This window comes from Populus nigra, chromosome 1 (assembly GCF_951802175.1).
Source record: "Populus nigra chromosome 1, ddPopNigr1.1, whole genome shotgun sequence".
NCBI lineage: Eukaryota > Viridiplantae > Streptophyta > Magnoliopsida > Malpighiales > Salicaceae > Populus > Populus nigra.
In genome coordinates, this window is record NC_084852.1 from 24,217,068 (window position 1) to 24,245,028 (window position 27,961).

General features: G+C 33.3%; 1 protein-coding gene across 3 annotated transcripts; it reads right to left on the minus strand.

Annotated features, from left to right (window-relative positions):
* Nucleotides 1-106: 106 nt before the first annotated feature.
* Nucleotides 107-18,619, minus strand: LOC133680857 (transcription factor IIIB 60 kDa subunit-like). 3 transcript variants are annotated; one of them, XM_062103872.1, is made up of 20 exons: nt 18,435-18,619; nt 18,244-18,342; nt 18,057-18,138; nt 17,861-17,933; nt 17,074-17,159; nt 16,914-16,990; nt 14,944-15,000; nt 14,728-14,840; nt 14,119-14,198; nt 13,911-13,997; nt 12,727-12,807; nt 9,455-9,613; nt 9,282-9,368; nt 7,555-7,627; nt 7,345-7,460; nt 6,168-6,248; nt 5,519-5,656; nt 2,984-3,073; nt 2,132-2,185; nt 107-822 (listed from the first exon to the last, which is right to left on the minus strand). In XM_062103872.1, exons 2-20 carry the CDS (start codon nt 18,303-18,305, stop codon nt 601-603), a joined length of 1,818 nt encoding a protein of 605 aa, XP_061959856.1. In that variant the 5' UTR covers nt 18,306-18,342; nt 18,435-18,619; the 3' UTR covers nt 107-600. The 3 variants fall into 3 exon arrangements, with proteins under 3 accessions (XP_061959856.1, XP_061959855.1, XP_061959857.1); XM_062103871.1 differs by having other exon boundaries at nt 7,345-7,463; nt 18,435-18,618; XM_062103873.1 differs by lacking the exons at nt 17,861-17,933; nt 18,057-18,138; nt 18,244-18,342; nt 18,435-18,619 and adding an exon at nt 17,682-17,768 and having other exon boundaries at nt 7,345-7,463.
* Between the last annotated feature and the right edge of the window lie 9,342 nt (nt 18,620-27,961).

Here is a 27,961-nt window from a genome sequence, read left to right on the forward strand (position 1 = left end):
TCTTATGTTAATTTAATCAACAATTTTAACAGAAGAAGGATACTTTCAATGTACATATCCAATTTCCAGAGGACATACATAATGGCGCAAGCACGCACAAAGAAAATAGCAACCAAGTAGTTTAAGTTAAGTTTAGTAAATACAGAACTGGAAGTTTTCATCTTCCTACCGAGTTAACTAGGAGTACAGAATACAATCTAGTGTCCCTAGACTTGGATTTATAGCGCAGACTGCTGTTTATCCCAGAATTTTCTCAAGGATAAAACAGGTCTGGAAAACTTGTGTTCTAATAAATCAATAATCGAAATCACTAGCAATAGAAACTATTGACAAACCAATTTTACGAAAAGAAAAGAAAAGAAAAAACAAAGACAATCACTCTAGTGTATAAACAAACAACACTACTGCTGAGGAGTGCTGCAAAAGAGAAATGTGCTGAATTGTGGATACCTTGTGAAGATAGCCTAACAGCCCGAGGGATGAATGCATCAACAAATCAATTCTGATCCTTTCCAAACATTCTGCTCCCTTTAGGCTCCAAAGGTTCAGAAGAGTGTTAAAAGAACAATTGTCTTCAGTGATTAGCTATCATCAAAACTTTTACCATAAACTGTTACCATATTCATCATCAGAACCATTTTCGTCATAAAGAAAATCATCATATGCTTCTCCAACAGCATCATCCACATTTTCATCTAGTGGCCCCAAACCATCATTTTCATTAGTATCTTCTAATTTGTGATCTTTTCCATTTGTATGCAGCACCTTCTCAACAGGGTCAGGATGTGATTCAGTTCGCGGTCTCTTGGCATCCTTAGCCTCCTGTAAAAAAACACATCGCAATCCAGAATATTAAAAGGGAACAAAGCAGGCTTCAATACTTCTAGGGTTGCTAGGTGCTCATCCTTACAAAAGTAAAAAAATAGTAAACAGAAAATAGTCCCTGTGCATAAGAAACTAGAGCATCTGAAATGACACAGGCAATGAAACTGTCACTTCCTCTAGGAGAGTGGAAGATACACTGTTCATTTGCTTATCCAAGGATAGACAACAAAATGTGTGAAACAGCTCATTCAAACTCATGCACAGTCCATTGTAACTGAAGGGTGCTTTCAAAACCATGGATGACAAAGACCTAGCAGTCCTTCAAGTTGGTTCTTTACAGAAAAAAATCAAGGGAAGATCTTTAATTCATTTATTGTTTTACTCTAACTAAAATTTGATCTTTACAGTACTAGATTTACTATTTGATGCTTAATATTCCAAGGGTTAGAGATGGTCATACATTCATTAGTAAACACTATTCCCGATTGCAACTGAACATAGTTGCAAGAAAGATTCTTGAAAATGTGATATATATATATGCACCAACTGAATAGTGAAAATGGAAACGAGACATGCATCAAAATCGCAAGAAAATTTGAACTTTTCCCTTGTGATAATTTTAGATCACAAAATGGAAATGCTCATTCAAAAATATGCCACAGGAACTAAACTAAACTTGATCTATTAAAAGTAGGAAAGAAAATAGGAAAACCCCATTTAGAGACCCTGAGTTTGTATCATATTGGCAAATCAAACACTATGTAAATAATTTTGTGAATTCAATCCTATATTCATCACTTTTAAGGCCTTTGATCCCAACTCCTCTCAATTATTAACATAAATCCATTTGCTATGTTAAAGATAGCTAAGGTGGAGAATATTAACCATTTGGCACACAATTGACTGAGATGCTTAGTCCCAATTATGATTCATTGAAGAGTCACGAGACTCTTGTAAAAACCTAAAAAATGCAGATTTGTGGAAAACAGAAAGAGAAGAGCTTGTGATTCTTTTGTGTTATTTCCTTTGCATTCTTTCAAATTTTTATTTTTTTAATCATTTTCAGAATTGAGTGCCACGTGGCTAATATTTTTCAATTTAGCAAGTTTTAGCATAGCAAATGTGTTTCTGTCAACATTGTAGGTAGTTAGATTGGATTGCCTAAATGTGACAAAGATGGGTTCAATTCGCAAAATTATTTACACAAGGTTCAATTTGCCAATTTGATACACACATGGGATCTCCGAAAGGGATTTTTACACAGAAAATGAATAATGTCCATATAAAGAAGAATACGATGACATACAGGTTCCTCAAATAGTTTCTCCAATACATCATAGTTGATTTTCGAACTGATTCTCTGCAAAAGAAATCATAATCAGATTCACAGTAAGCAAAAGATAAAGCATATGCCCATAAATTCTTCTTTGGGATTACAAAGAAAACTTAAATACAAGATGGAATAAATATATTAGTCGTGACATTTACATGGAAAACATGTGTCGCGCACATACATAACACGCACTAATATTGTGAATAAGAAACCTTCAGAGAGGATTTCAATTCTACCATTTCTTTGGTTCCTGCCCCTAAAAAGTAAGAAAATTACAAGCTGAGCAAGAAATGACTTTAGCTAACCACGTGAAAGAAATCCCAAATAATTAGTCAAACAAAAGCAGCAAGCTATGGTAATAGTTATGTTATATCCTTTTGTTTCTTCTCCAGCATGAGCTACAAGAGGAAAATATAATTATATAACAGCCCTTCTGGTTATGGAGTAGCAGAAAGCAGGTGTTGTTTTTGCTAATATCCCACTCCACCTGGATATTTGGTTGTCATCTATCCAGGAAATGGTCTTTAGTGGGACCACTTAGGATGTTCAGGCTGTAGATCCCATGTGATGATGCTTTTTGGTTGGATACACTTAAGAGTATTGATAAACAGACACCCAACTGTGACATGTCACTGTTAACAACCCTAGAGTCTGATTTCCAAATTCAGTCATTCAAATGGTTAGTCAACTAATCTTCAATGGTTAAAACTTAAAACTTCACAGCTAAATGCTGCCCCAACAGTGAAATTAATTAGCAGCTTTTGTTATTGCAAATCAAAATAACAGTAACTTGCAGAGACTTCCTTTATTATCCATGTCAATTACCTTCTTAGTCAGCATTCGATGGACAGCTTCTGCAGCAGATTTAGCAGGAACTGAGTTCCTAGCTTCTGCAGCTCGCTTTTGTTGCATTTCCTGCAAATAAATATTCACAGAAAATTAGTCAAAAAAGTTAAGACAGAGAAAAAAAAAAATTAAACATCATTAAATTCTAGACTTGAAAATAAAGAATTTAAAAGAAGTTTATAACAGCAATGCTAATAGGCTCAGTATTGCAACAATTTCAGTATTTTTTACAAAGTCAATATTCAATCATCACAATTCACATTCAATTTTCTGAACAAAATTTATTGTAACATTATGAATGGCTGCAAGATGAACAAAAAGTTGGACAGAAATACTGAATAGCGATTCACACTGTATTTTTGGCTTTTAATGAAGATTTAATTTAGAAATTTGTTTGGCAATCCCTGATTTCTATGGGCATTTGGATAAAAAAAGGGGCATTATTATACAAATAATTTACCTCAACCAATAAAACATGTTAGAACTCAGCACACAGGTTGCTATCTCCTAATGGGTAACAGACAATACTTCAAATGAACAGCGGTAATTAGTTGAAAAGATTAGAACACGAAACATTTTGTGAGTTAGCTGTTGTTCCTAAACCAATATTAATCTAGGAGGTCTTTTTCTTCCTTTCTCATATTGCGCTGTTACCTATATATGAATCTCATTTAAGTGCATCAGCAGTTACTACTTAAAGATCCAATACTTTCTTCACCAACCTTATCTGACTGATCGTCCTGTTGTTCTCATATATTCTCTATTCATTTCATATTCTAGCAATGATCCAAGAAAATCAGTTTAATTGCTGTCAACATAATCTGAATGATTGTTCAGTAGGCTAATCAGACTCAAAGACATTCCATCCAGAAAGTTACTGCAGGTTCTAGCACCTAACCAGACCTACAGTTGGCCTTTATCGCAGCATATCTCAACTTATAACCAGAGACTCTGAATATCCTCACCAAAATTGCCAGAATGGAATTGAGTGAAAAATGGATGCAATCATGTAATTCAAAACAAAGTGGATTACTTGGATACAAGTTTGACGTTGACACTGAAGAACATAATGACATCCATAAACATGGGACATAATTATGGGGAAAAAACATCTGAATTGCCCCTCATAATTCAAAAATATTGCATGCAGAACAATAGGTGGGTAACACGGTTGGATATAATTGATTTGGAGAAAAAATAGAAAATAATTGCAAATGCTGGAAAAACAAAACGACACTTTAGAAATTCTAACTGATCCATTCATGAAGTTTTGAACATTATAATATTATAAATCAAACAATCCAATGACAATACTATCCGAAAATATAGATGCTAAACTCCAAGATGCATGAAAAAACAAATACCATTTCCATGAAAATTGTATTGATCTGAACATAATTGAATACTAACTATAAAATCAACTTAACAATGGAAGTGGCTCACTATCTCTTAGTTTCTAATGTCATAAGTTTTATTCTTCTAAAACATTCCAGTAAAAGTAGAAGTAACAGAAACCACAGTTTGTTTGATACAAGAGTGTATGAAAAGATAATGATCAGCAGCATTCAAAAAGAAATATAGTTTGATACTGTCTACCAAATCAATTCCAGAGAGGTACTCACTGAGCAAAGTCAACTTATTGATATAGGCCAAGATCAAAATTTCATTTCCATTGAGTCTTTTTATTGTTTGGTGATATATATTTCGTTAGGAGGAAGGATATTGAAAAGTGCCGAGTATGCACACAGGAAGCTCAGAGGTTTGCTGAAAAGATGTTGGCCACAGTTCCTCCCATTCATTACAAGAAAATAAAAGGTAAAACAGCATAAATAGAGATTTTAACAATAGATGAAACAGCTCAAGTCACAAACTTGAACTTGTGGTGAGTATTATGAAACAAAAATATTTTCACAATATTTTATGGTTTCGAGGATATCTTGGGTTATTGAAACAGTCTCACAAGATGGTGTAGAAAAAAAATAAAATTTAGACTACACCCTTGGAGCCAATCAGCTACATATATTAAAAACCTTCACAAAATTTGTTAAGTGTTCAAGAAAGAGAAAAATAAAGCATATAGTTATATAGACATTTTATGCACTTATTTTTCACACTTAATTGAAGAAAATCAAAGAGCATAAACCCTAGCATTTTATGTCACTTAGTGACAAACCATAAATAAATTAAAACACGGGCATGCTTTCCAAGCTATTTGAAACTTTCAGGAATTTTTTTATTCTATGAGTTGGAAAGTTGAATGGAAACAAGGGCTCAAATCTAGTTGAGGATTCACAATCACCTATGTCTAAGTACTACAAATTAAATATAAAACTGTTGAACAAAAAACATCAGCAACAAAATAAAATGGTCGGGTATTTATATTGTTGTTCTGCAAGAAAAAATCCCAGGAATATTATACAATAAGCAAAAGAGGGAACATATTACAAAACAATAGTTGAAATAATCCAATGATACAAAGTGCCTCAAAATTCTCCTAGTAAACCAGAAATTTACCTTTTTAGATTTTGCTAAATCAGCTTTTACAGCAGCATCAAGCTTCCTTGCTGCCTGCAAGTCCTCTGGGCAATTCTTGAAATTCTCCTCCCAAGCTTCCTTATGAGTCGCTGTGGCTGCTTCTTTGGCCTCCTGTTCCTGTAAATGGCAATCACCATTGAATTGCAGGCTGAATCCATAGAACTAGAACAAGAACAACAACTGCACAGAAAGCATTTTATCATGCAAAGCCAATCAAATATATACCAGGCAATTTCCCAGGCACCAGCAAAGCAGATAAAGAAATGGGAAAATGGCCATATAATAAGCTCAAGAAAAACCACCTAATGATTTTAAACGGTTCAAGATATGACATTATTGGTTGCATACAGACAATTATCCATAGCAGCACATTCTTAAGTTATGAGACTATGAATCCTAGGGTATATGTTTTGGATTAAAGTTCGTATCACAGTTTGTTAGAAAATATAGTGGTAATAGTTGTAACACCAGCACAAACTCATTAACCAGTTGTGAGGTCGCTGATCAACCAAGAAGTGACTGCTATAACGACTTGAATTTGCTAGCCCAAGTGTTACCATTTGACCAAGAAATGGCCCCTGGCATGTGATGTAGATAAAGGAAATTTGACCTCAGAAGATTAAATTACCTGAAGATACTCTCGGTTCATTTCTTCCCAAATGATTTTCTTGTAACGTTTTTCCTCCTCGTTGTGAAGGTAGCTATCAACCTATAAAATATCAAAACAATGGAATCAACAAAATAAAATGAAACATCCGATTGAATGGATATAGATGAATAGAAATACAAACTTGTTCATGAAAATACAAGGCAAAGCAGAATGAATTGGCTAAATAGCTACCTTTTCAATTTCAATAGCATATGTTCAATACACCAAATTAGTATAAGAACAAAATCATGAGAATTACAATCTTATTATTTCTCCCAAAAAAAATCCAGGAAAAAGAGAAGTGAAACAGTGATTGATTTGTCAAAATCCAGCATTGCCAAAGAAATCTTTTTTTCCTTCATTTTTCTGAGCTAAGGAAAGAGGGGAAGTTTGGTTTCTATTAGGACACTTTTAATAGTACTCATGCACATGAGTGAATGCATGCAAGGACAAGGATGCGAGCGCGCGCACATACATATATACTTAGAAGGATGATCATAGAAGATGTGAAATGTCTACGAGAATCCATTTCAGGAACATGAAATGTAAGAGAAATTCAAATGTTACGACTCCAGTTTGTCTGGAAAGATATGACATTTAATGAAGAAGGTATTACAAGACTACCAGAATGAAGTTTAAACAATTTGAATCCAGAATGACAAATAATGTCCAAATCATACAAGAAAATGAAATTCAGAGCCCAATTACTGTTCTGATTAATTACATTAACATAGAACAAGAAGCGAAGGCAATGAGATAGGTTTGGGATGATGAAGGTGATTTAAAGCTCCTGAAAATCACAGAACACGGAATGTTTTGGTTTCTGAAATTCAGTGTTGCAACTCATGCTTAAAAATGTTTCTGGAACATGATAAAAGCAAGATTTATGAAAATTTGGCTGTGTAAATGTAACTGGCGGGCTTATGATTTATTTTACTTGAAATTTATTACTCCATGATATTTTTGACAAGAGAGCATGAAAGCAACCATGAGAAAAGCAAATCAAACCATTACTCGTTTGAAGTTTTTTTTTAGATCCCATCCATGAACCTTAATTTTCATGTTTATCACATATGCTGAAGAGTAGAAGATGGGATACATAGGAGTAGTGATATGCCTAAGAGAAAAACAAATTGTTAGACTCCTTAGTTCTCACCTCAGCATCATCAATATCAGAAAAGCCATCTGACTCGTAAAAATCTTTAGAGCTCATATCACCTACACCATCATCTTGCAGTTTATCAGGATCACTGGCTAAATTCCCCATGGAAGCTTCTGAAACATTTTAGTTTCAAATAAATATTTTCCAGTATTTTGGCAGAAGACCATGCCAGTTCCAAACCAAGGATAAAGAGAGTAAACTTACCAACACTTTTGGGATCCTGTACTGGCCTTTCTTCATCTCTGCTCTCACATTGGTTGTTCGATCCTTTTGAAAGCTAAAGGAAAACGGGGATAAAAGACAATAACAACTTACAATTAAAAAGCTGAAAATCAATGGTAAGTTTAAAGTTCATCAGAAATTCATATCATAAACATCAGAAACATGTAATCAATTGCTTGATTCTGTAATGTTATCATGTGTACTGTTTCCTAGTAAAGAGCATTTGGTGTTAAAATAATTTCTTACGAACACATTCATAACTGATTCTAATGTCCTTGCAAATCATATGTTCATTGATTCCATGGAAAAATACACGAAACACCATGCATGGCTGTGTGTGCAGGCATGCGCAATGGTGAAAGATATTTAACAAAAACAGAGAGAGAGATAAGTAAAAACACTTAATTGACTATTGAGGAAAAACCGACACCTCACAGTGCAAGTTCCATCTCAAGTTTGTTGTCCTCTACATATAATTTTTTATGCTTAATACAGGAAAGACATTGCCCTATTACGGTCCCACAAAAGCAGGGTATAAGGGTATAAGAGACAGGAATGGTAAAGAGTGTCCATGGGTCGGGTTTCTATTATATCCATATCCTACCCTTTACTCGTCGGGTAAGAAAATTAGATATCCATACCCTATCCATCAGTTTATGATACAAATGTATATATATCTCAGGTTAGGTTTGGGTCGGGTTTGACAATATATGTACCCTATCCATTGTCAATCGGGTAAAGTAACTATCCAAAAAAAAATCACCCTTTCATGTCAAGTCAGTATTCATCAAGTTCAGGATAAATTGCCATCCTTAATAAGAGATCTGCATTTCTACATAAAGTAGCTCCTCTATCCATTATTGCAAGATGCTAACTATTACACATGTGAAATACCTTTCAGATGTTTGAATCACATGTTTCACAATACATAAAAACCTCTGTTGCTTGGACTTGAAATTTCACCCTATAATACCTGTGACGACACAGGCAAAGGAGTGCAAAATGTGTCTGACACTTCAATGTGCCCTCAAGATGCTACATGTCCCATCCAAACCACACAAGCAACAAGATTGATAATAATGGTCGTTTGAAATTGAAGACAACAAAAAATGAGAGAAATTTCAAATATAATTAGCGATACCTGTTTCTAATAATTTGTAGATTCACATAAGCCTAGTAAATATTAATATGCATAACCATAGACTAATTTGACTGGTTAGACTAGTTTTTAGGCCATACTTGTATGGCATATCTTGTTACCCATATTCAACATTTTAGATTTATGAGTTGAGTCCCTGTATCCTAGAATTTGGAATTTAACATGCCTGACAGCTCAATTCAGAATCACATGAAACCCTATAAGCAAATCTGAGCAACATTGCATATAACTAGTACTTGTAGAAGCTCATGAAGCTTGGTACAAAATACAAACGACGTTGCAGCAGATGCCTATTGACTCGGAAAAACCAGAAAATTGCAGCCCAAACAAAAGACATTTTCAATACTAACATTTTTATTACGTCAAACAAAATTTTTAGCTAGCGTTTTCCATCTTGACCAACAAACCAGAAGACAATTTACTCATCAGAATTGATAAAAACACAATTTTTTCAACAGCGACAAAGCCAATGGAGAAACAAAATGTAAGTATAAGTTTAAGAGTACTCTAGCTTTAAGAAAGATGTAATAACTAAATTTGAGTCACTCACATTATGCGTAACAGATGATAGTTTCATTCTTTGCCTCTCAGCATTCTGGAAAGCTGGAGGATTTGATCCTCCCTCAAATCCTATAACCTGCATTAGAATAGGAAAGTGGATTATAACATCTTTTTCTGGGTAAAAAAAACCATGTAATTTTCATTAAAGGGAGCATCACTCACTATTGCATAGCAATCTTTACAAAGTCCAAATCCAAAAGGAGGTTTATTTGTACCCTTATGTTGACAAAGCAACTCTTTTGAACTAGATGGCTCCCCAAAAAATTTCTGTGGCATTGAACTCTCTTTCAACTCCTCTGCCTTCGCATTCAGTTCCTCAATCTAATGGTATAGGAAGATACAGAACTTCAAAAGTTTCACACAGCATAATTTTGTAGAGAAAATAAGACACAAATTTAAAAGCAATCAATAACACAAGCAGCTTAGATGATGAATAATGATGTTGGCTTATTTTATTTTATTAAAATTATGAAGAACAAATAATTTTTTAGCTTATGCCTGAAGCAAGATCAGAAAAATAATTTGCAAATCTTTATCTTGGCAGTAATTTTCAACTATAATAAATGTTTTTTAAGACCTACAGTTGTCGTAAATCTTTTAGATAATTGTAGAATGGTTAGGATACCCTTGAGAGAAACAAGTATATGTCAGCAAACCTCATGGGTGAGCTTGAACTGAATTAATAAATAGATTTGATGCTACTAAGAAAGAATACAACTGATGAGCTAGCATTAGCTCAAATAGTTATTCTAAGGGAGAGTCATTCAAGTAGAAGAAAAGGCAATAAAAAATACAGAAGGCAAGCCCCAGGAGCAGCAGCAGAAATGGATATGGCTGATCCACTACAAGATAAATATATTTTTTTTAACTTCAAACCCTTACTATCTATTGCACTCTGTTTTGTATGCTTCAAATCTCCATCCAGTTAATGATTGCGATCAAGGTACATGTTGACTTGCCAATTCTTGCTAATGTTAATATAGTTTGCTTATTATCAAGCACAACATTTACTATAGACTCACTTGTGGTATTAGGCAACGGTTAGTTTAGCTTTCGGGTAGTTTTGTTCAGTGGATTCTAAATAGTAAGATAGGGCTCAGGGTAGCATCCTTCATAACCTTCTTGTTTTGTGACTTTTTTTCTTCAAGTTTTTTTATCCCAGTTTTCCCCACTCGGGCTTCTATATTGGAGCCAAGAGTGGTTTTGCCAACTAAGCTAGAAAGCCCTAATGATTTTCATGCACTGTTTTCTTTTTGCAGCACCAAATGACCATATCTATGCTCTACTTACAACAGCCTTTACATCAATTCATCTTTTTTTTCCTTCTTGTTTTCAGAATTTTTAGATAAGAGAAGATTATGTTCACTGACAAAAATTACAACATGTTGGAGAATAAATTGTCTTCCAAAATATAAAAGCAAAAGGGAATATCATCAAAGAGCAGCCCAATCCCACCAAATGTCAGCTAAAGAAACCTCCCTTAAAGCACCTGATGCATAATAGCACAAAGAAAAAAGGAAAATAATCCCACCCACTCAACTGTCTCGAATGGTACTGCTTTTTTCTCTTCTTTCTTCTTTTTCTGAGTTAAATCAATTTACCTATGAATTAACACTTACTAATTAAACAGTAAGTTATAAAGAGAATCCTTCAAGTCAAATTTATCATCCCAACACGAGTCATTAGAAATGATAAAATTCTCCACAAGGGAGAGAACAAAGGGAAACTAATCTCGGCCCTGTGGAGTAATGCCTCTTCCTTAGTTGCCAACCTCCCTTGGAGTTCACAAAATAGAATTTCAGCTCCAGACTTTTATTCCATTAACCATGCTTGACAGAATATACAACTAGAGTAGACCTAGTATTCATTTTCCTCTTAGTAATCCTATCTGGAATGCCACCCCCCCCTTACAGTTTGCAAAATAGAATTTCAGTTCAAGATGTTTAATCCATTAACCATGCCTAACAGAACATACAAGTAGAGTAAACCTAGTGCTAAATTTCCCCCTAAATAATCCTATCTGCAAGGCAACCCCCCCCCCCCCCCCCAACACACACACACCCAAAAAAAAGAAGAAGCGCCTTGTTTAGGTATGCTTCCCTAAACAAGTTTTGGGAACCATGGATCTAGAAGGTGTGCTACCCCCTGATACAAGTTTCTTATGTGCTAGCAGCAGTAAAACCTCAGAGCAGTATTTCTTGCATTGTGAAAGGCATGAAAACTTTGGACTGGGCTTTTCTCAATATATAGAGAACCATGGATCTGACCAGAAAAACTTAAGGAGTTATTGCTGATCTGATTTGTGGGCTTTGGCAGTAAAGTTGTGACATGTCTTCTATTATATCATGCATCTACTGTGAGAACAATGCCATAATTTTTCAGGAAAAGCAGTTCGTATAAATATATGGTAGTGCTTGTGTCTTCTCTCTGATGCTTCACTACTGGAGATTTTACTGGTACCTCCTTAGCAGGCATCCAGAAAGACTGGAGCACTCTTTTGCTATAGTTTCCTGTTATTCTGTTTTCTCTTTCTAGGAGATGGTTTATCTGCTTTGCACATTATTTTAGTCTTAGAGAAATTTTTATTTCTACCCGAAAAACACGGAAGAAAATCTGCCTTCTTTGGAGATCAGATGACAAAATAAGAATAACCTACCAACTAGATGGGGTCAAGTGTTATTTGTTGATCTTCAAATAAATCTTAGTGGCGGCATAGAAAGAATGCAACTTGGTAAAGAAAAAGACACTTTCCAGTCAAAAGTGAGCAAAATGGAAATTGGCCCACTCAAATGGACAAAGAATATGTCACCTTTCAAAAGAGGCAGCTTGTCTGCCAAAGAGAAATCCAACTTCTTAATTCCAATTAACAAATTTTTGTTTACTATGAAATCCACGTGAACTGTCATGGAATTTCAGAGTATCACTACCATGCTCACCAGCTGTAGTGTAAGTTCTACTGATACTTATGCAGGAAGGGGGCTGGCAAGTGGAGATGTGGTGGTTTATGTTTTTCCTCAGGTTATTTTCTCAATGTTGATCATGAAAGACATCTTATCGTATCTGGCCAACAACACACTGAATATTATTACCCACACACCACAGCATTTGCCCGTATGCAGGCAAGATACTGGTAGAGAAAGGAGAGGTTGAAGTGTCCCTCTAGCTTCACAGAGTCGATGATGACAGAGAACCCTTTTTAATTTTTGGCCCACAAGACAGTTAAGAGTATTATCACTTATAGATTTGTTATTTCAAGACACTACGCACTATACTTTCATGTTTTGAATAGCTGGAGCCAAAAAAGTCATGAAATGCTTCCGGAAACATACCGTTAAGCTTCCAGACTATTTGTTATTTCAAGACACTACGCACTATACTTTCATGTTTTGAATAGCTGGAGCCAAAAAAGTCATGAAATGCTTCCGGAAACATACCGTTAAGCTTCCAGACTCTGTATTCTCGAATTCAATCAATCTCTTTGACAGTGTTTTTCCACAAACATGCACCAGCCTTAACTGCAAAAGATTTAAAGCAAACATCAAGTAACCGCAACGTGGACAAAATACCAATCTTAGCAGAACTCAAGTAGGGCTAATAGGCTCTCTGACAGAAAAAAGGTAGGCTCATAGGCTGGTAAAATTCATATAATACAAGACAAAAGTATATTTGAAACAAAAATTAATGTCGCTGACTCATAAATCAAGTATAATATGTTGCTTTGTAATATACAGGTTCAAGAACTGGTACATAAGATTCAAATCTAGAAATAATAAAGTAACCAGTAAACAACATAAATATCAATTGAGAAAAAGCTCAATTGAAGCTTCATGGATAATTAAACAAAGCAATCTGAACTATAATTTGTCTAGAAGCTCTTCCCACACCTCACAGTCACCTCTCAAAGACGCCCTTTCCCCACCTTACACCCTTGTCTCAACACTCCCCTTGGTCAATTTTTCTCACCAGTTTCAAATATGAGCATATTGATTCTCATACAGCCAAATATCTACTTGGCACTTCAATCTATGAAGAATGAATTCAAAAATTATTCAGTAAAGTAATTAAACAATTATTCCAATTCTTATGACTTTCACCACAATTCACTTCCTTCATAGTGATTCCAATGACCTGGATTCAACAGCAATGTACTGATGACTTTAATCCACCAATATCACAAGAACTCTAAATTGAATAGTGATTAGGTTATGCTGCAGAGAGGTACCAGCACAACTAAAGTGTTCGTAGATGCCTTCAAGACAGAAAAGTATTATTTCTAAGCCTAGACATATGCTCATAGTCTGACACAAGTGGGTCCACTCTAATCAAGATCACAACTTCCAAGTCATTATTTGAATTCACCTGCCTCTGCAATTAAAAACTTCTACTGATCTTTTCTTTTCTTCTGACCTCTTTGGTCAGGAACTACTCTGCCCGTTCGAGGAAAAACATACCCCACTAAACAATTACTAGTTAGGTGCAGCACTCAAGTAGCCCTATAGACGAGCTTACATCAATCAAATGAATGTGACACAATTGGGGTGACTTTTCAATGCATTTCATATTTGTCCATCATCGAATTAATCACTGCACATCAACAAATATTTCACACATGACTTACAATGTCAGATTTGGAACAGTTGAGACCATGTGAAATTGCAGATATATATAATGCTGCACCCCATAACGCACTGGGTCTTCTCCCTGTCTGTGAGTAATATAAAATCAGACAGAAAACAGTATAAGACTTTGGATAGCTCATAAAGTATCCGATAAAATGACTGAAACCAAGTTCATCTTTCCCATAGTATCAGAAGAGAATTTCACACCTGCATCCAGTGATGATTCATGCTTGCAATAATGGTCAGTGCATCATCAGAAATTTCCCTGTTTTTTCCTCCTGATAAACCTTAAAAAACAAACAATGGTTATTACAATCCCCTACTTGAAAACAATATCTATCACATACATTCGGTTCCAAAAGGAAGGATTTAAAGTCTTCCAAATAAAATTAAATAGAGAGGGGCATCATGATACTCCCTAAGCTTCTAAGAATACAACTCAAGAAGCAGATCACACTTACTTCTTGGATTCAGGAAAGCAAAACTAAAGAGTGGTGGGCATGCCAACACAAGATAGAACCAGAAAAGTAAAAGTTTACACAATAGATAGAGATGGAGTTCTTTTGTGGGAGGGGAGGAGAGAAAGTTCGATGAGGTATCATTGTACACTCACATAAAATAAACATAATGTGCTGCTTAAATAAATGGAAGGTTTTAGTATGGAAGGGGATAGGATATTTGTATTGCTTGATAGACCTCCAATCCTTGTACTCCAAAAGTTTCCATTAATTGACAAGAGAACATATTTAATAACCTCAAAATTTAATTACTGAAATACAATCACTAATCAATATGCGAGTGATTGTAGAAACTTACTAGCAGTATATTTGTGTATAAAAATGGAAGGATCGAGAAGTTTCTGACAAATGGCATGCTCAGTAAGATTTAAAACTTTGCAGAGCTGCAAAAATACAGCACCTAGTACATAACTGTAAACAATTTCGAGAAAACATTATGTTATTCACATGTAAGCAAGGGATAATCGTGATGACAACAGCTTAAATTTGGCTGTAAAATTACAAGCCTCCTCACATATTTATCTGCAAGTAATTAGAAAAATCAATAAGAAGATACGGCTTCCTGTTTTCCCTGGAAAAAAAAAAAGTCCAAGAGTAGTATCAGAAAATGCCAAAATTGCTAAATCCAAGTATGACTGTACATAGAAGATATTCATGAATAAACTTAAGAGTAAAAATAAACAACTTCCCTACACTAGATGCTACATAGTTGTCAATTACCCAATAATTAGTAGGTTAAATTTGGAAAAGTGTCTCACAGTATTAGTGAAGGTTAGTTCAATTTTTTTTTTTTGGAGTGTCTTTCTGTTCAAAAACAAACACAACGCAAAAGAAGGTAAAGGAAAATGAAAAAAGAATGAGGCAGCCCCAACAACAACTATGAGTTTCATCTGATAATACCAACAATGATGATGCCAATCAAAACTCCCTCATTTCCCACTATCTTCTATTTTTCCTTGGTGAACACCATCTAGTCAAGCCCTAGTTGACTTTAGCTTTCTCGTTCAACAAAAGATTGAGACGAAAGGGAACCTTAACTACAAAAACAGTAATGGGAATCAAGGTTCTTAAAATCACGAGTTAACTTATAAAATCTTTTTACGAGTCAACATGTATCTAACATGCTAAATTGAACTAAAAACTCGAAACCAGTAAAATCGGACTTAACTCGTGCAAAATCGGTAAACTCGGTCCGATTTTACGAGTTTACTAAATTTATGATACGAACCAAGTCAGGTCTAAATTTGGCCTTAAAATGTCTGCTGACTAGTTTTGCGAGATTGAGCATATCTTTCAAACCGTATATTGGATAAAGCTGAAATTTTACAAGGAAATATTAGATACATGAAAATATATTGTGGTAAATTTTTAAGTCAAATGAAGGTTAAGGAACATAATATTTCAGAGGGTCAAATTAGTAAACTAATATTGTCAAATATGTCAAACAACACCTTCGTGTACTGTTTGAGACATATCTAGAGCTACCAGTGGAATTTTGCTTCGATTAAAGTTGGGATAGAAACTAGACATTTGAAACTTTCCAACTATATATCGTAGGCCCAATAATTCATCCAAACAAAAGAGAATGACATGTTTGAAATCAGGATTCAAATCTGTCAAGAATATACAAAAATTGGAGATTCAGGCTACATGAAGGAATTTTAACATGAAGACTTTTTTTATTATTCTATTTTATTTATTTATTTAATTTTAAATAATTGTTTTTAATTTGAATTTTTTCTAACGCAATAAACATTGTTTAGGAGTTTATTTCATTATTGAATTTATGTAGTTAATTACTAATTTAAACTCAATTAGCTTGCAACCCAAAAAGGGTCTATCAAGACTTATTGTAATGAGAACAACCAGATTGTCACTAGATTTATTTGTGCTTCCTACCTTTCAGTGATTCTCCTATATTGAGAAATTTTGTTCTAAGACTTTATTTCTCTATATCATTCATTTATTAATTCATACTATCTATCTCTCTCATTTTATTTAGATCACTCATTGATTATAATATTGTTGACTCATTTTATCAGATTTTAATGTAATTTAATTTATTGACTAGAATTATCAATATATAATTAGTTAAAGAAAATTACTTATAATTTTACGATTCGAGTTTACGATCCGAGTTTATATTGTATTTTTCATGTCGTGTCAAAAAAGTGTTTTTGACAACCTTGATAGGAATAACAAAACAAATGAAACAAAAAGTACTTCTCCAATCCTGTATTTAGTGGTTCGCATTCTATAATGGAAAATAGAAAACTGTTTGTTCAGGTCTTTTTCAAATTAAAATGTTTGTGAAGAGTTAAAAACTACCTTTCATAAGTGTGATTAGGTAATCAACAAGGGTGCTTTCAGAAGATTAAGAAACCTTTGCTCACTCTTAAATGAATAGGAACACATACATAGCATGTTTGCTAAAAAAGATGGGGTAATGGAGGCACAAAGGAATCAGAGATATGTATTCCTTACCGACATGCAATGTAAAGACAAGCAGCCTGTACTTGATCTGTCCTACGGCCCTTAGTGAAATTCCGTTCTACTGCTATCTTCACATAACAGATTAAGAGAATTCAATAAATTGATCAGAACATGCATGTGATATTGAGGCTTAGGTGGCAAGTAAACATACTCTATAATACACCATAGCTTGGTCAACTATGGCAAGATGTGGACCCATGTCTAAGCCATTTTTTATGTTTAGCATGTCATCACGTGCTGCAAGATAAAAGGGAATTAAACAATACCAAAAAAATTACACAAGAGTTCATGATATTCATGCAATTCCACTGTAGATGTTCAAAATGGAATGAAAATGCATAGATCCTTAGACATCAAACAGTTTTTCTGGTCATGAACAGTGAGTGGTAGTAAGGGAGGAAAGCTAGGTGATAAAGCAAATAGGGCAGGCTACTAGTTGAGTTTTTCTTTTCCAATCAAGGCTTATCCTGTCTTATCTCTTTTACTGGTTATTTTACTGTGGTCCTTTTGACAGTTAAGATTAAATTATTTTAAGAGGTAGAATTACTTCTTGCCGGGGCTTCTCACTCTACAGAGGCAGCTATTGCAGTAAATACAAGGATTATTGTTCATATCTAAAAAACTTGAAAATAGCTTCTTTGCTTGTGATTTCTTCTCTTTTTCTCACTTTAATACAGAACTCTAGATCACTTTAAGATATCTTCATTACCAGTTTAATTAACCCAGAAAAGAACACATATCAGAAATCAGGAACCTTACAAAATTTGATAGAAAAACCTCGTTATTCATCAACAGAATTTTCATCTTCTGACTAGTAACTAATTTCTTTCACAGTTTTCTATCTGCCTGGAAAAAATTAAACAAGCACAACCACTAGAAACGCATGTGAGGGAAAGAAATCTACAACAAAATTAAGCAGGAAAACAAACAAAGCATACCTCTCTCAAACAACCTCTCTCGAGAAGCATTTTCTCTTTCAACAGACCAAATTAATGTTCCTCCAGCATGGCTCTACAGATAAACAGAAACCATAAGAACATAAAGAGAAGAACATCAGGAACATTGATTAACCACATCATTAACAATGAGTAGACAAGAAAATAATACATAAAAAGAAAAGAGAAAAGAGCAGACCTGCCCCTTCTTGTCTTTTACAAATGTGGTTTCAGTAGAAAAATTAGTGAACTGCAAAACTTTCCCACAGATGCAACATGACCTTCACGACACCAAATATATATACACAACACAAAACTCTAAATGAATAAACAAAAAATCAAAGAATCAGCAAAAATTTGAAGGCGAAGACAAACAAAGCACTTACACGATGCCAGTTTCGTCATAACTTGTAGGAACGCTTTTACGACAAGAGCTGCAAAACACCATTGCGTGCCGATACCGGGTAAATACAGAGAGAAAAACCCTATAAATTCAACAGCAGGTGAAGAACAAGCTATTATTAGAAGCTTGATTGGAAAATCAACTCAAATTCAGAAACGCATCGGTTTTTCTTACCCCTTTTCGTTATATTTCCTTCGTTTTCCCTGCAAATTCAGAAGAGATTGTGGCAAGGCTGACGAGAGGGAGGGGAAATTACGGTTTAGGGTTTATCGCAAATGACAGTAGTGAACCACGGATAGAAGTGAGCGGGTGCGAGTAACGGTATGTGGGGAAGACGGACGGACCTCGCGGAAATCGTGTTTTTACTTTCTAGTCTTTTTCTCAAAAACAAATTATTTGATATTTTTTCGGTTTTATGCAGATTTTAGTCCTTCAAGTATTGAAGTTGCACCATATTGAGACTTATACTATCAAATTAGTCAATTATATCTGTGTGCGTAAAATTTGTTTAATTTCACCACTAGGTTAATGGAACAAAACTTTGACTTGTGGCTAAAACTCATCCTTAAATATTTATTTTTTAATCTTATATACATAGAAATACCTAATAAATCTATTTAAAAGGAAAAAATTAATAATTACTTGTCTCCTTAAATCTTTGAGATCGACGCATATTACAAGCTTTTTATCACTCTTATAAAATTATTATTTTTTTGTATTGTTTAAGAGATAGATAAGCCTCGTGTTTTTATGTTATACTCATGAAGATGAGCATTATAAATATGAAAATTAGTAGTTGAACTTGTTAAAAATGCAGGAAAGTCCTAATTTCACCAAACAATTTATGCATGTATTCAGGAAGACCTTATAAGCTTCACTAAACCATCACAAGAAAAACCACTTGTGTGTCATCCTAAGGGGTGCAACTCAATTGGTTAAATCATAAATTTGTTTTTCAGATATCACTAGTTCAAGTCTCATAAACTTCAAGGCCACTAGAAATAAATATGGAAATTAGTAGTTGAACTTGTTAAAAATGCAGGAAAGTCCTAATTTCACCAAGCAATTTATGCATGTATTCAGGAAGACCTTATAAGCTTCACTAACCCATCACAAGAAAAACCACTTGTGTGTCATCCTAAGGGGTGCAACTCAATTGGTTAAATCATAAATTTGCTTTTCAGATATCACTAGTTCAAATCTCATAAACTTCAAGGCCACTAGAAATAAATATGGAAATTAGTAGTTGAACTTGTTAAAAATGCAGGAAAGTCCTAATTTCACCAAGCAATTTATGCATGTATTCAGGAAGACCTTATAAGCTTCACTAACCCATCACAAGAAAAACCACTTGTGTGTCATCCTAAGGGGTGCAACTCAATTGGTTAAATCATAAATTTGCTTTTCAGATATCACTAGTTCAAGTCTCATAAACTTCAAGGCCACTAGAAATAAATATGGAAATTAGTAGTTGAACTTGTTAAAAATGCAGGAAAGTCCTAATTTCACCAAGCAATTTATGCATGTATTCAGGAAGACCTTATAAGCTTCACTAACCCATCACAAGAAAAACCACTTGTGTGTCATCCTAAGGGGTGCAACTCAATTGGTTAAATTATAAATTTGCTTTTCAGAGATCACTAGTTCAAGTCTCATAAACTTCAAGGCCACTAGAAATTTACATGGTCGTTAACTTTAGGACCCGTAGGATTAGTCGAGGTGCGCGTAAGCAGACCCGAATATCCATGTTAATAAAAAAACCACCTGTGTTCACACTAAATTCAACTTTTAGCTTCAAGTCCTCTCTTTCTTTGCCACGTCTCCTCTTCTTTTTTATCCACCATCATTTTTCATTGAGCGTGTATGGTTAGTGCTTGCTAAAAATTAATATATATATATATATATAAATTTATTTTTATGTATTTTTTTTATTTTTTTGATGTGTTGATATCAAAAATAAATTTTAATAAATAAATAAATATTATTATTTTAATATATTTTTAAATAATAAATATTTTAAAAAACAACCGTTACCGTATTTCTAAATATACTTATGACAGCTCTTTTTATCTACCCTCTCTCCAATTCAATCTCAAACTCAAAGCCTACCCCCCTCCCCCGCCCTATACGTGACTCACATATCTTGCATTCATCCTTTGATCGCCGAAGCATGGTTTGCATATCATCGGAACTCCTTATATCTATGTAACTCGAACTTAGGTACATAAGCGGCATGTGTCCAAATGTCTAACACGAAAAGTATTAACAAAATATAAAGCGGTTAGAGAAAACATTGCAATTTTTTTTTATTGTTCACCTTCACACAATTCATTATGAATTGTAATAATGCATTTTTTAAAAATATTATTTTGATCCTCAAATTATTTCTTTGCACAATTGAACCTTTTTGAGCTTAAATTAGCTCAATTGCATGTTTTTTTAAGGAAAGATTGAATTGAAAAATAGAGGACTAAAGTGAAAAGCATGAGTAATATAGGTTGTGCTTTGGATTTTATTTGAAAAGTATATTTTAACCTCCCATTTTTATTTATTTATTAGGTGATCAGTTCTTTTGATTTTAGAAAAAATAATTTCGGTACCAAACTTCATTTTCATTATTTTTCAATTTTTTTAGGCGAGAGGAGTGAAAAGGGGCTTGTTAAATTCCGATCTAAAAAGAGAAAGTTGTTGTTATGACGATTTCGGCCACAAAAATGATTGGTTTTTGTACCAAATGGCCTCATGTGATGAGGAAAGTTCAAATTATGTGTTTTTTTAACCTTAAAGTACGTAAAAAACAAATATGAGCTCAAGAATTTTTTTTATTTTAGGTTGATTTTGGGTTTTAAGGTGGGTTTTTGTGTTTTTGGAGATTACAGATTGGTTTACCAAAGTTTCTAAAGTGTTTTCTTGGTGTTTTGGGGCAAAAATAGATTGAAAATAGATTTTTAAAAGAAAAATCCAACAACCTTGTTTTCTCGACCATTGTGGTAGCCGCATTATGAAGATTTTAGATGATGTGTCGTCTATTTTTTAAAAGTGGAATTGGGGAGGACGACATGTTAGCTTACAAAAATTAAAATAAAAAGCCCGCTCGTGGGCCCTTTATAAATGGGCCAGATACTTGGCTTGGCCTCATTCTTTTTTTTATTATTATTATTATTTTGTTACTTTAAATCTTTTTTTACATGTCCTTTAAACAATATTTTTTAAGTTTGTATTTTAATTCTTTGTGATTTTTTTGGCTTATTTAGCCTTTTTTAAATAACAATTATTTTTTAATTGTATTGGACAAGTTTAATTTTTTAAATGAATAGTATGATTCATGTGTAATTTTTTTATATTTTACATAGATGGTGTTTAATATTATCATAGTGATTGTGTTTTAAAGTGTTTTTTTAGAAATATATTAAAATAATATTTTTTATTTTTTAAATTTATTTTTAATATTAACATATTAAAAAGAAGTAAAAAAATGAAATTTTAAATTATTTTAAAAACATATTAGACCATAGAGAAACAATATCTTAATATAAGAAAAAGATAACAATAGTATATTGCAGTAGTAGACCTAGAGATAATTGTATATGTAGGCCGAATTATATATTTTAGCCTTCCAGGTTAAAAAAAGGACATCAACAGTCTCTCTTCTTTCTTGCATCTCTTCTCACCATCAACTCATCTTTTTTTTTATTTCTTCATTGTCACAGTGGTGTACAGGATTTTGGCATTGTCCAACTAGTATTTCGTGTTCGTTCCCATGTTAATTAGTTGAAAGTTCAAAGCTATATTATTTATCAAATACAAATACCATAGCTTTCTAAACTATTTATTCAAGTCAAAATGCTTTCCGTGGATGAGAAACAAGTTGATATTGGTGACGTCTTGATGAAGCCTAGTTAGGTCTAGTACTAACTAAACTTAACTCCAAGTGGATTTGATAGTGTGTAAAACTCAGATCCTAAAAAGCTAGGTGGTATGCCAAGCCTAGCCTCGAGTGGATTTAAATCTATTATGGATGAATAAAAGGAGTGAAATACAATTCACAAATATATCTTAAAATATCTTAAAGATGAAGTTACACCCCAACCTCTTTTCTCCACAAAATGACAAATCTCATGAGTTATAAATACAATATGAGACCTTTAGAATAAATATCCACAATCTTCATTTTCTATTGCATATATATTTTTAAAGCATCTCTCTCTAGAATATTATTATATTTTTTTCTTTAAAAAGATACTTATTTAAAGCATAGAAAAAATCCCCACCTCCACCAAAAAGGATTTTTGTAGGCATTAGTCACAAGCCACCTTGACCTACCAAGCATCAAATATAAGCTATCAACCACCTTGACTAAGAAGAATGAAAGATATTGCTAGGACTAATTGATTAACCGACTATCCAATCTAGGAGCCATATTCCTAGGGTACTTGGATTTTTGAGATTTCATCACTAGTGTCTATTTACATCAAACAATTTAAGCTAGCTAAAATTGATGCGAGACAAAAAAGATTTAAAGTTATAGAAGAAAAATAAAGAAAAAAAAGGTAATGAAAAATAAGAAAAAGCTGGAGAAAAGAAGGAATAAGAGTTGGAAAGTTGCAACTCTGTAAATTTTATTTAATTCATCAACAATTATCTAACATTTAGAAAAAAAAAATTGATATAAGATAAATGGAGTAACTAATATCATATCATCAACTACTCTTTAAATACCATAAAAAATTTTGTTTGGAATCCACTAGATATTTTATTTATTTTTTATTTTTTTTCTAATACCCATGTCTCGATCCTTTTCATTTTCTTTATTTTCAGAAAGAAAACAATAAATTAAAAGGTAGAAATACTTGAAACAAACCTTCCTTCAATGTTAACTTCAATTGTCTGCACCATTAAACTAGATTAATGATTTGTTTGACATTGCGATTAAACTGTCATTTCATCATTTTTAAAAAAATTTAAAATTAATTTTTTATGTGTTTTTAAATTGTCTTGATGTTCTAGTGTCAAAAATACTTTTTTTAAAAATAGTTTTTTGATATATTTTCAAGCAAAAAGTACTTTAAAGCGTAATCTCTATTACACTGCCAAACCAACATTAATACTCATTACCCATAAAATTTCTTTTCAAAAGATTTCTCAAAATTCTAAACAATATTTTCCCAAAAAAACAAGGGTAGGACCAAATCTTTAATTATATAACAACTTAGTTATTAAGAATATGCCACTTGTTAAGAAAACCACACTAATTCCCTAAAATTGCTCTACTGATATAAAAAGACATTGCCATTGAATAAATTAATAATATAAAGATAATTTTGAATAGTTGAGATAAATATGGAAAAAATGATAGGTTAAGCCTTAACAAGACCATGAGTAATAAAAAGAAAGGTTTCGAGAATCGAGGAGAAGAAATAGTTATGGCAGACATCTTCAACCTCTTTTCTTTATATCGAAAGTGCATAATCACCTTCTAATCATATACTTGAAACATCAGATGAGATTTCATATTTTTGTTAAAAATATGATAGAATTCATGAATGTCCTTATGTTTGTTTCCTTAATTGTAAAGACCACTGAGCTAACAAGAGCACTAAGGTTCACAAAGTAACAAAATGTAATGAAGTACAAGTATAAGTTACCCAAGGGATTGACTTCTATTCTACTACAAAAAAATATGATAAGACTGAGTACTATCATCAATAAACATCTCTTTCTTTCTATAGTTATATACCTTTCTATCTTAATTTTTATGTTCAATTTGGTCTTCGACTTTTTAAAATAGAAAGCAAAAGGTAGAGAATATAATCCGAGAATGGTGCCACAAGTTACACCTTTTAAGGGAATTAGGAACATTGAGATTATATTCCCAACTTGGCCATGCCAAATTAAGTTTATGCTCCTACATCTTAGTCTTCATTTTGATTTTTATAGCATCATTAATATTACAGTGATTATTGCATGCCCAATTCATTAAAGTCCAAACAAAACCATATCTTCATAGGACTCTAACAAACCCTCACGGATGCCATCAAAATGGAACTTGTTTACATGGCAATACTAGTAGTCATGTTATTCATTATAGGTTCTTAAGAATCTGATTTGCTTACTAGATATTCAAATGCCATTCTTATTGGTAGTTGTCACATGGTTAAAATTTTCACTCCAAAATTCAACCCTAAACAGTAGTATAATTTCAACTAAACTAAGCCTTACCTCACAATTTCACTCGTGTTAGCCTATATCTACGTGTCTCGTTCACTCAATAAGGTTCCTATAATTAACTTGTCGCAAACAAAGAATTAACACAAGTAAATAAATTCAAAAGTAAACAACATATACAGGAAAATCTCTAAACCTTTATTAATATCGTAAATAGAGGATTTAAGCAATACAAACGTGTATGTTATGCACAAAAATTGCATCCTACGCAACCAAAGCCTTTCAAGCCTATTTATAAACAAATATGAGAGGTTATAAAGCATACAACTACCATTCTTGCTTTTTAAAAAGTAGCGGAGCACTTTTTCCCCATATTCTTAAGAACTTAGCGGTTGGTTTTGACCCATGATCTTATGATCTTAATGTCTTGTGGAGCAATATCGGTTACGCCCGTATGTTCTCCAGTCATGCCCGTATTATTTGGACACTCATTTCCTCTCATGTAGGAATGATTATAATATCTATAACAACCCATTACACTACCATAACTATAACTCATAATTTATTTGTCCAAATAACAACCTTCTATAGACATTCTAGCTATGTTTTGCCACTGTGAAAAGTCCATCATCGAAGTCTAAGTTGATATTAAGTCGAGAATCCATGACTTGTACAAAACCAATACATGTTACCTGTCGAATTCATTATTGGTTAATGCAGGTTGCAGCTGTCATTCGCTGTTAAATCCTAAGCAGGATGCATCCCTTGGTGTACCCTCACATTTAGACCTCAAACAAATCACCCCCACTAGAAGATTCTAATGCCCTATTCAGAATAACAATAAGGTATTCTTGCACATGATCTTTAAATTGCACAATTCCATGTCTTTTCCTATGAAACCTGAGTTTTTCTTCTATTTCACTAAAAAAAATAGTTCAATTATTCTTTTTATGCTAGCCAAGTAAACTCTTCAAAATATTTTAAATCGTCAAATGAGCACGTCATGACTTTCTACTTAAAAGGTCTTTATTGTTTTCATAGAAGAGCTTCAAGTAACTTATATGGAAAGTAAGATAAAGTTTCAGCTATTCTGGTAGGATCAGCCTATATGCAATAACCTCACCATTTCCTCGACTTCAAAATATCCATCATATCTTGGCACCAACCCTCAATGTTGATTGGTCCTTACAATCTGTTTCCAAATGTGTGGGGTTAGTTTTAACAATACATTTTCACCAACTTTGAGCTCAAAGGGTCTTTGTTTTTTATCCATATACTTTTTGCATGCACTTACTTGCTTTATATAAGCTGTCTTGAGCTTGTTAAAAAATATCTTACCTTTCTCTTTTCAAACATGTATATGATAAGGCTTTTACCACTTGTTTTAAACATTACAACTTCAGCAGAAGTTTGGGGTCGTGTCCCCAACACTAGCTTTGGTTGCTGAAGATTTGTGAAGATTATAACAAAATTATGCACTGTCCATCAGCTCAAATCAATTTCACTATTTGCTTGTTATATAATGCCATAAGTACTCTTCAAACAACACATTGATTCTCTCTATCTACCCATTAGTTTAGGTATGATTGGAAGTAAAGAACTTTAATTTTGTTCCTATCATGTTGAACAATGTTATCAAAAACTTGCTCATGAATCACACATTGCAATCACTCATAATGTCTGAAGGTAACCCAAAATACTTCACCACATTACAGTAGAACAATCCAACAACAAATTTAGTTATACATACTATTGAGGCAACAATAAAGATTACATACTTAATGAATTTATCAATAACAACCATCACATTGTTCATGACATCAACCTTCAGAAACACAACAATGAAGTCCATTGAAATTTACACTTAAGGCTTGTTTGGAATCGACAATGGTTGTAACAAGCTTGCCTCTTGTTGCTGTAAGTTCTTATCTTGCTAGTACATTAAACAAGTCTTGACGTAAAGTTCTACGTCATCATCTATCTTTGGCTAATAATAAATTTAGAATAAAAAAAAAGCATCGTCTCTCTACTTGAATGTCTAGCCTACTACAGATCAAGAGTCTTTGTCATAAAAACTTCTGCAACTCCTTCTTTGGTATAAGGACTTGACCCTCTTTTGTATATAGTAGTAGGTTGTGTTTTAACCAATAACCTTAAATTGTCCCCTCTATTACAAAATCATCTAGTTTCTTGTATGCTGCATCTTTCCTGGCAGTTTTGCGAAGTCGATCTAACATGTCCAACTCCACCTGAACAATAGTAAAAACAATAACAATTACCTTGCATCTTTTGAGTGCATCTGTAATTTAATTATGCCTCCCTAGTTTATGTTACCATACAAAGACATACTCAACCAAGAACTTTTACCACTGAGTTTGCTGCTACAACAAATTCGTTTACATCTTGAACTTAGTCCTAACAGATATACTCTATATTCTTTTGCATTTAACATTATTATTGTCATTTTTTTCTCATAGGTCAAGTATTTCTTTTTAAAATCATTCAACTTTCAACTCTTAAAAGAAATCAAATGTTTCTCCTGTATCAACACTCTTATAATAGCCCTACCTGAAGCATCAATTTGCACTTCAAATGGCTTCTTAAAATCAAGCAGGCCTAGGGTTAGATCCTATGCTATTGTTGTCTTTAGCTTTTTAAAGGCCCATTGGCAATCAACTAACCATTCTCATATCTGATTATTCTTTAAGAGGTCTAAAAGAAGAGATGTTTTCTTGATGTAGCCCTTAACGAGTCATTTGTAATAGTTTGCAAGCCCTAAAAATGATCTCAACTTTAGGATTGTCTTCGGTACTGACTATTTAACAACTGCTTTAATTTTTCATGGAACTATCTTCATCTATCCCTCCCCAACTAAGTGGCCTAGGAACATAATCTCATACTTCACAAACTCGTGTTTTTCTCTATTTACAAATAATTCATGTTCTCTCAATTTATTCAAGACTTTTGATAGGTGAATTACATGGTCTTCCATCCCCTTACTATATATTACAATGTCATTTAGATATACAATAGTAAGATTATCTAAGAAATCATATAAGACATCATTCATAAGATTACAAAATATTGTTGGAGCATTTTTTAAGCCAAACAGCATAACTAAGAATTCGTATGCACCATACCCCGTTACACACATCGTCTTATGTTTATCCCCTTCAATAATTCTTACTTGCCAATACTTGGATTGCAAGTCCAACTTTGTAAAGATAGAAGCCACACATAACCTATCTATCAAATCTTGAATCAAAGGAACTGAATATTTATTTTAAATTGTCACCTTGTTTAATGCTCGGTAGTCCACCCACGTGCAAAGACTCTCATCCACCTTTTTTTGAAACAAAATGGAGCACCGTAAAGAGCCTTGATAAGAAAGACATATTCATCGTCAATCAACTCTCCCAACTACTTCCTTAATTCCATCAATTTCATTGGTGATATTCAACGGGGGAGGTTAAGATAATGGCTTCGCTTTTGACACTAACTTAATGCGATGATCAATAACTCTTCTTGGTGGGAGT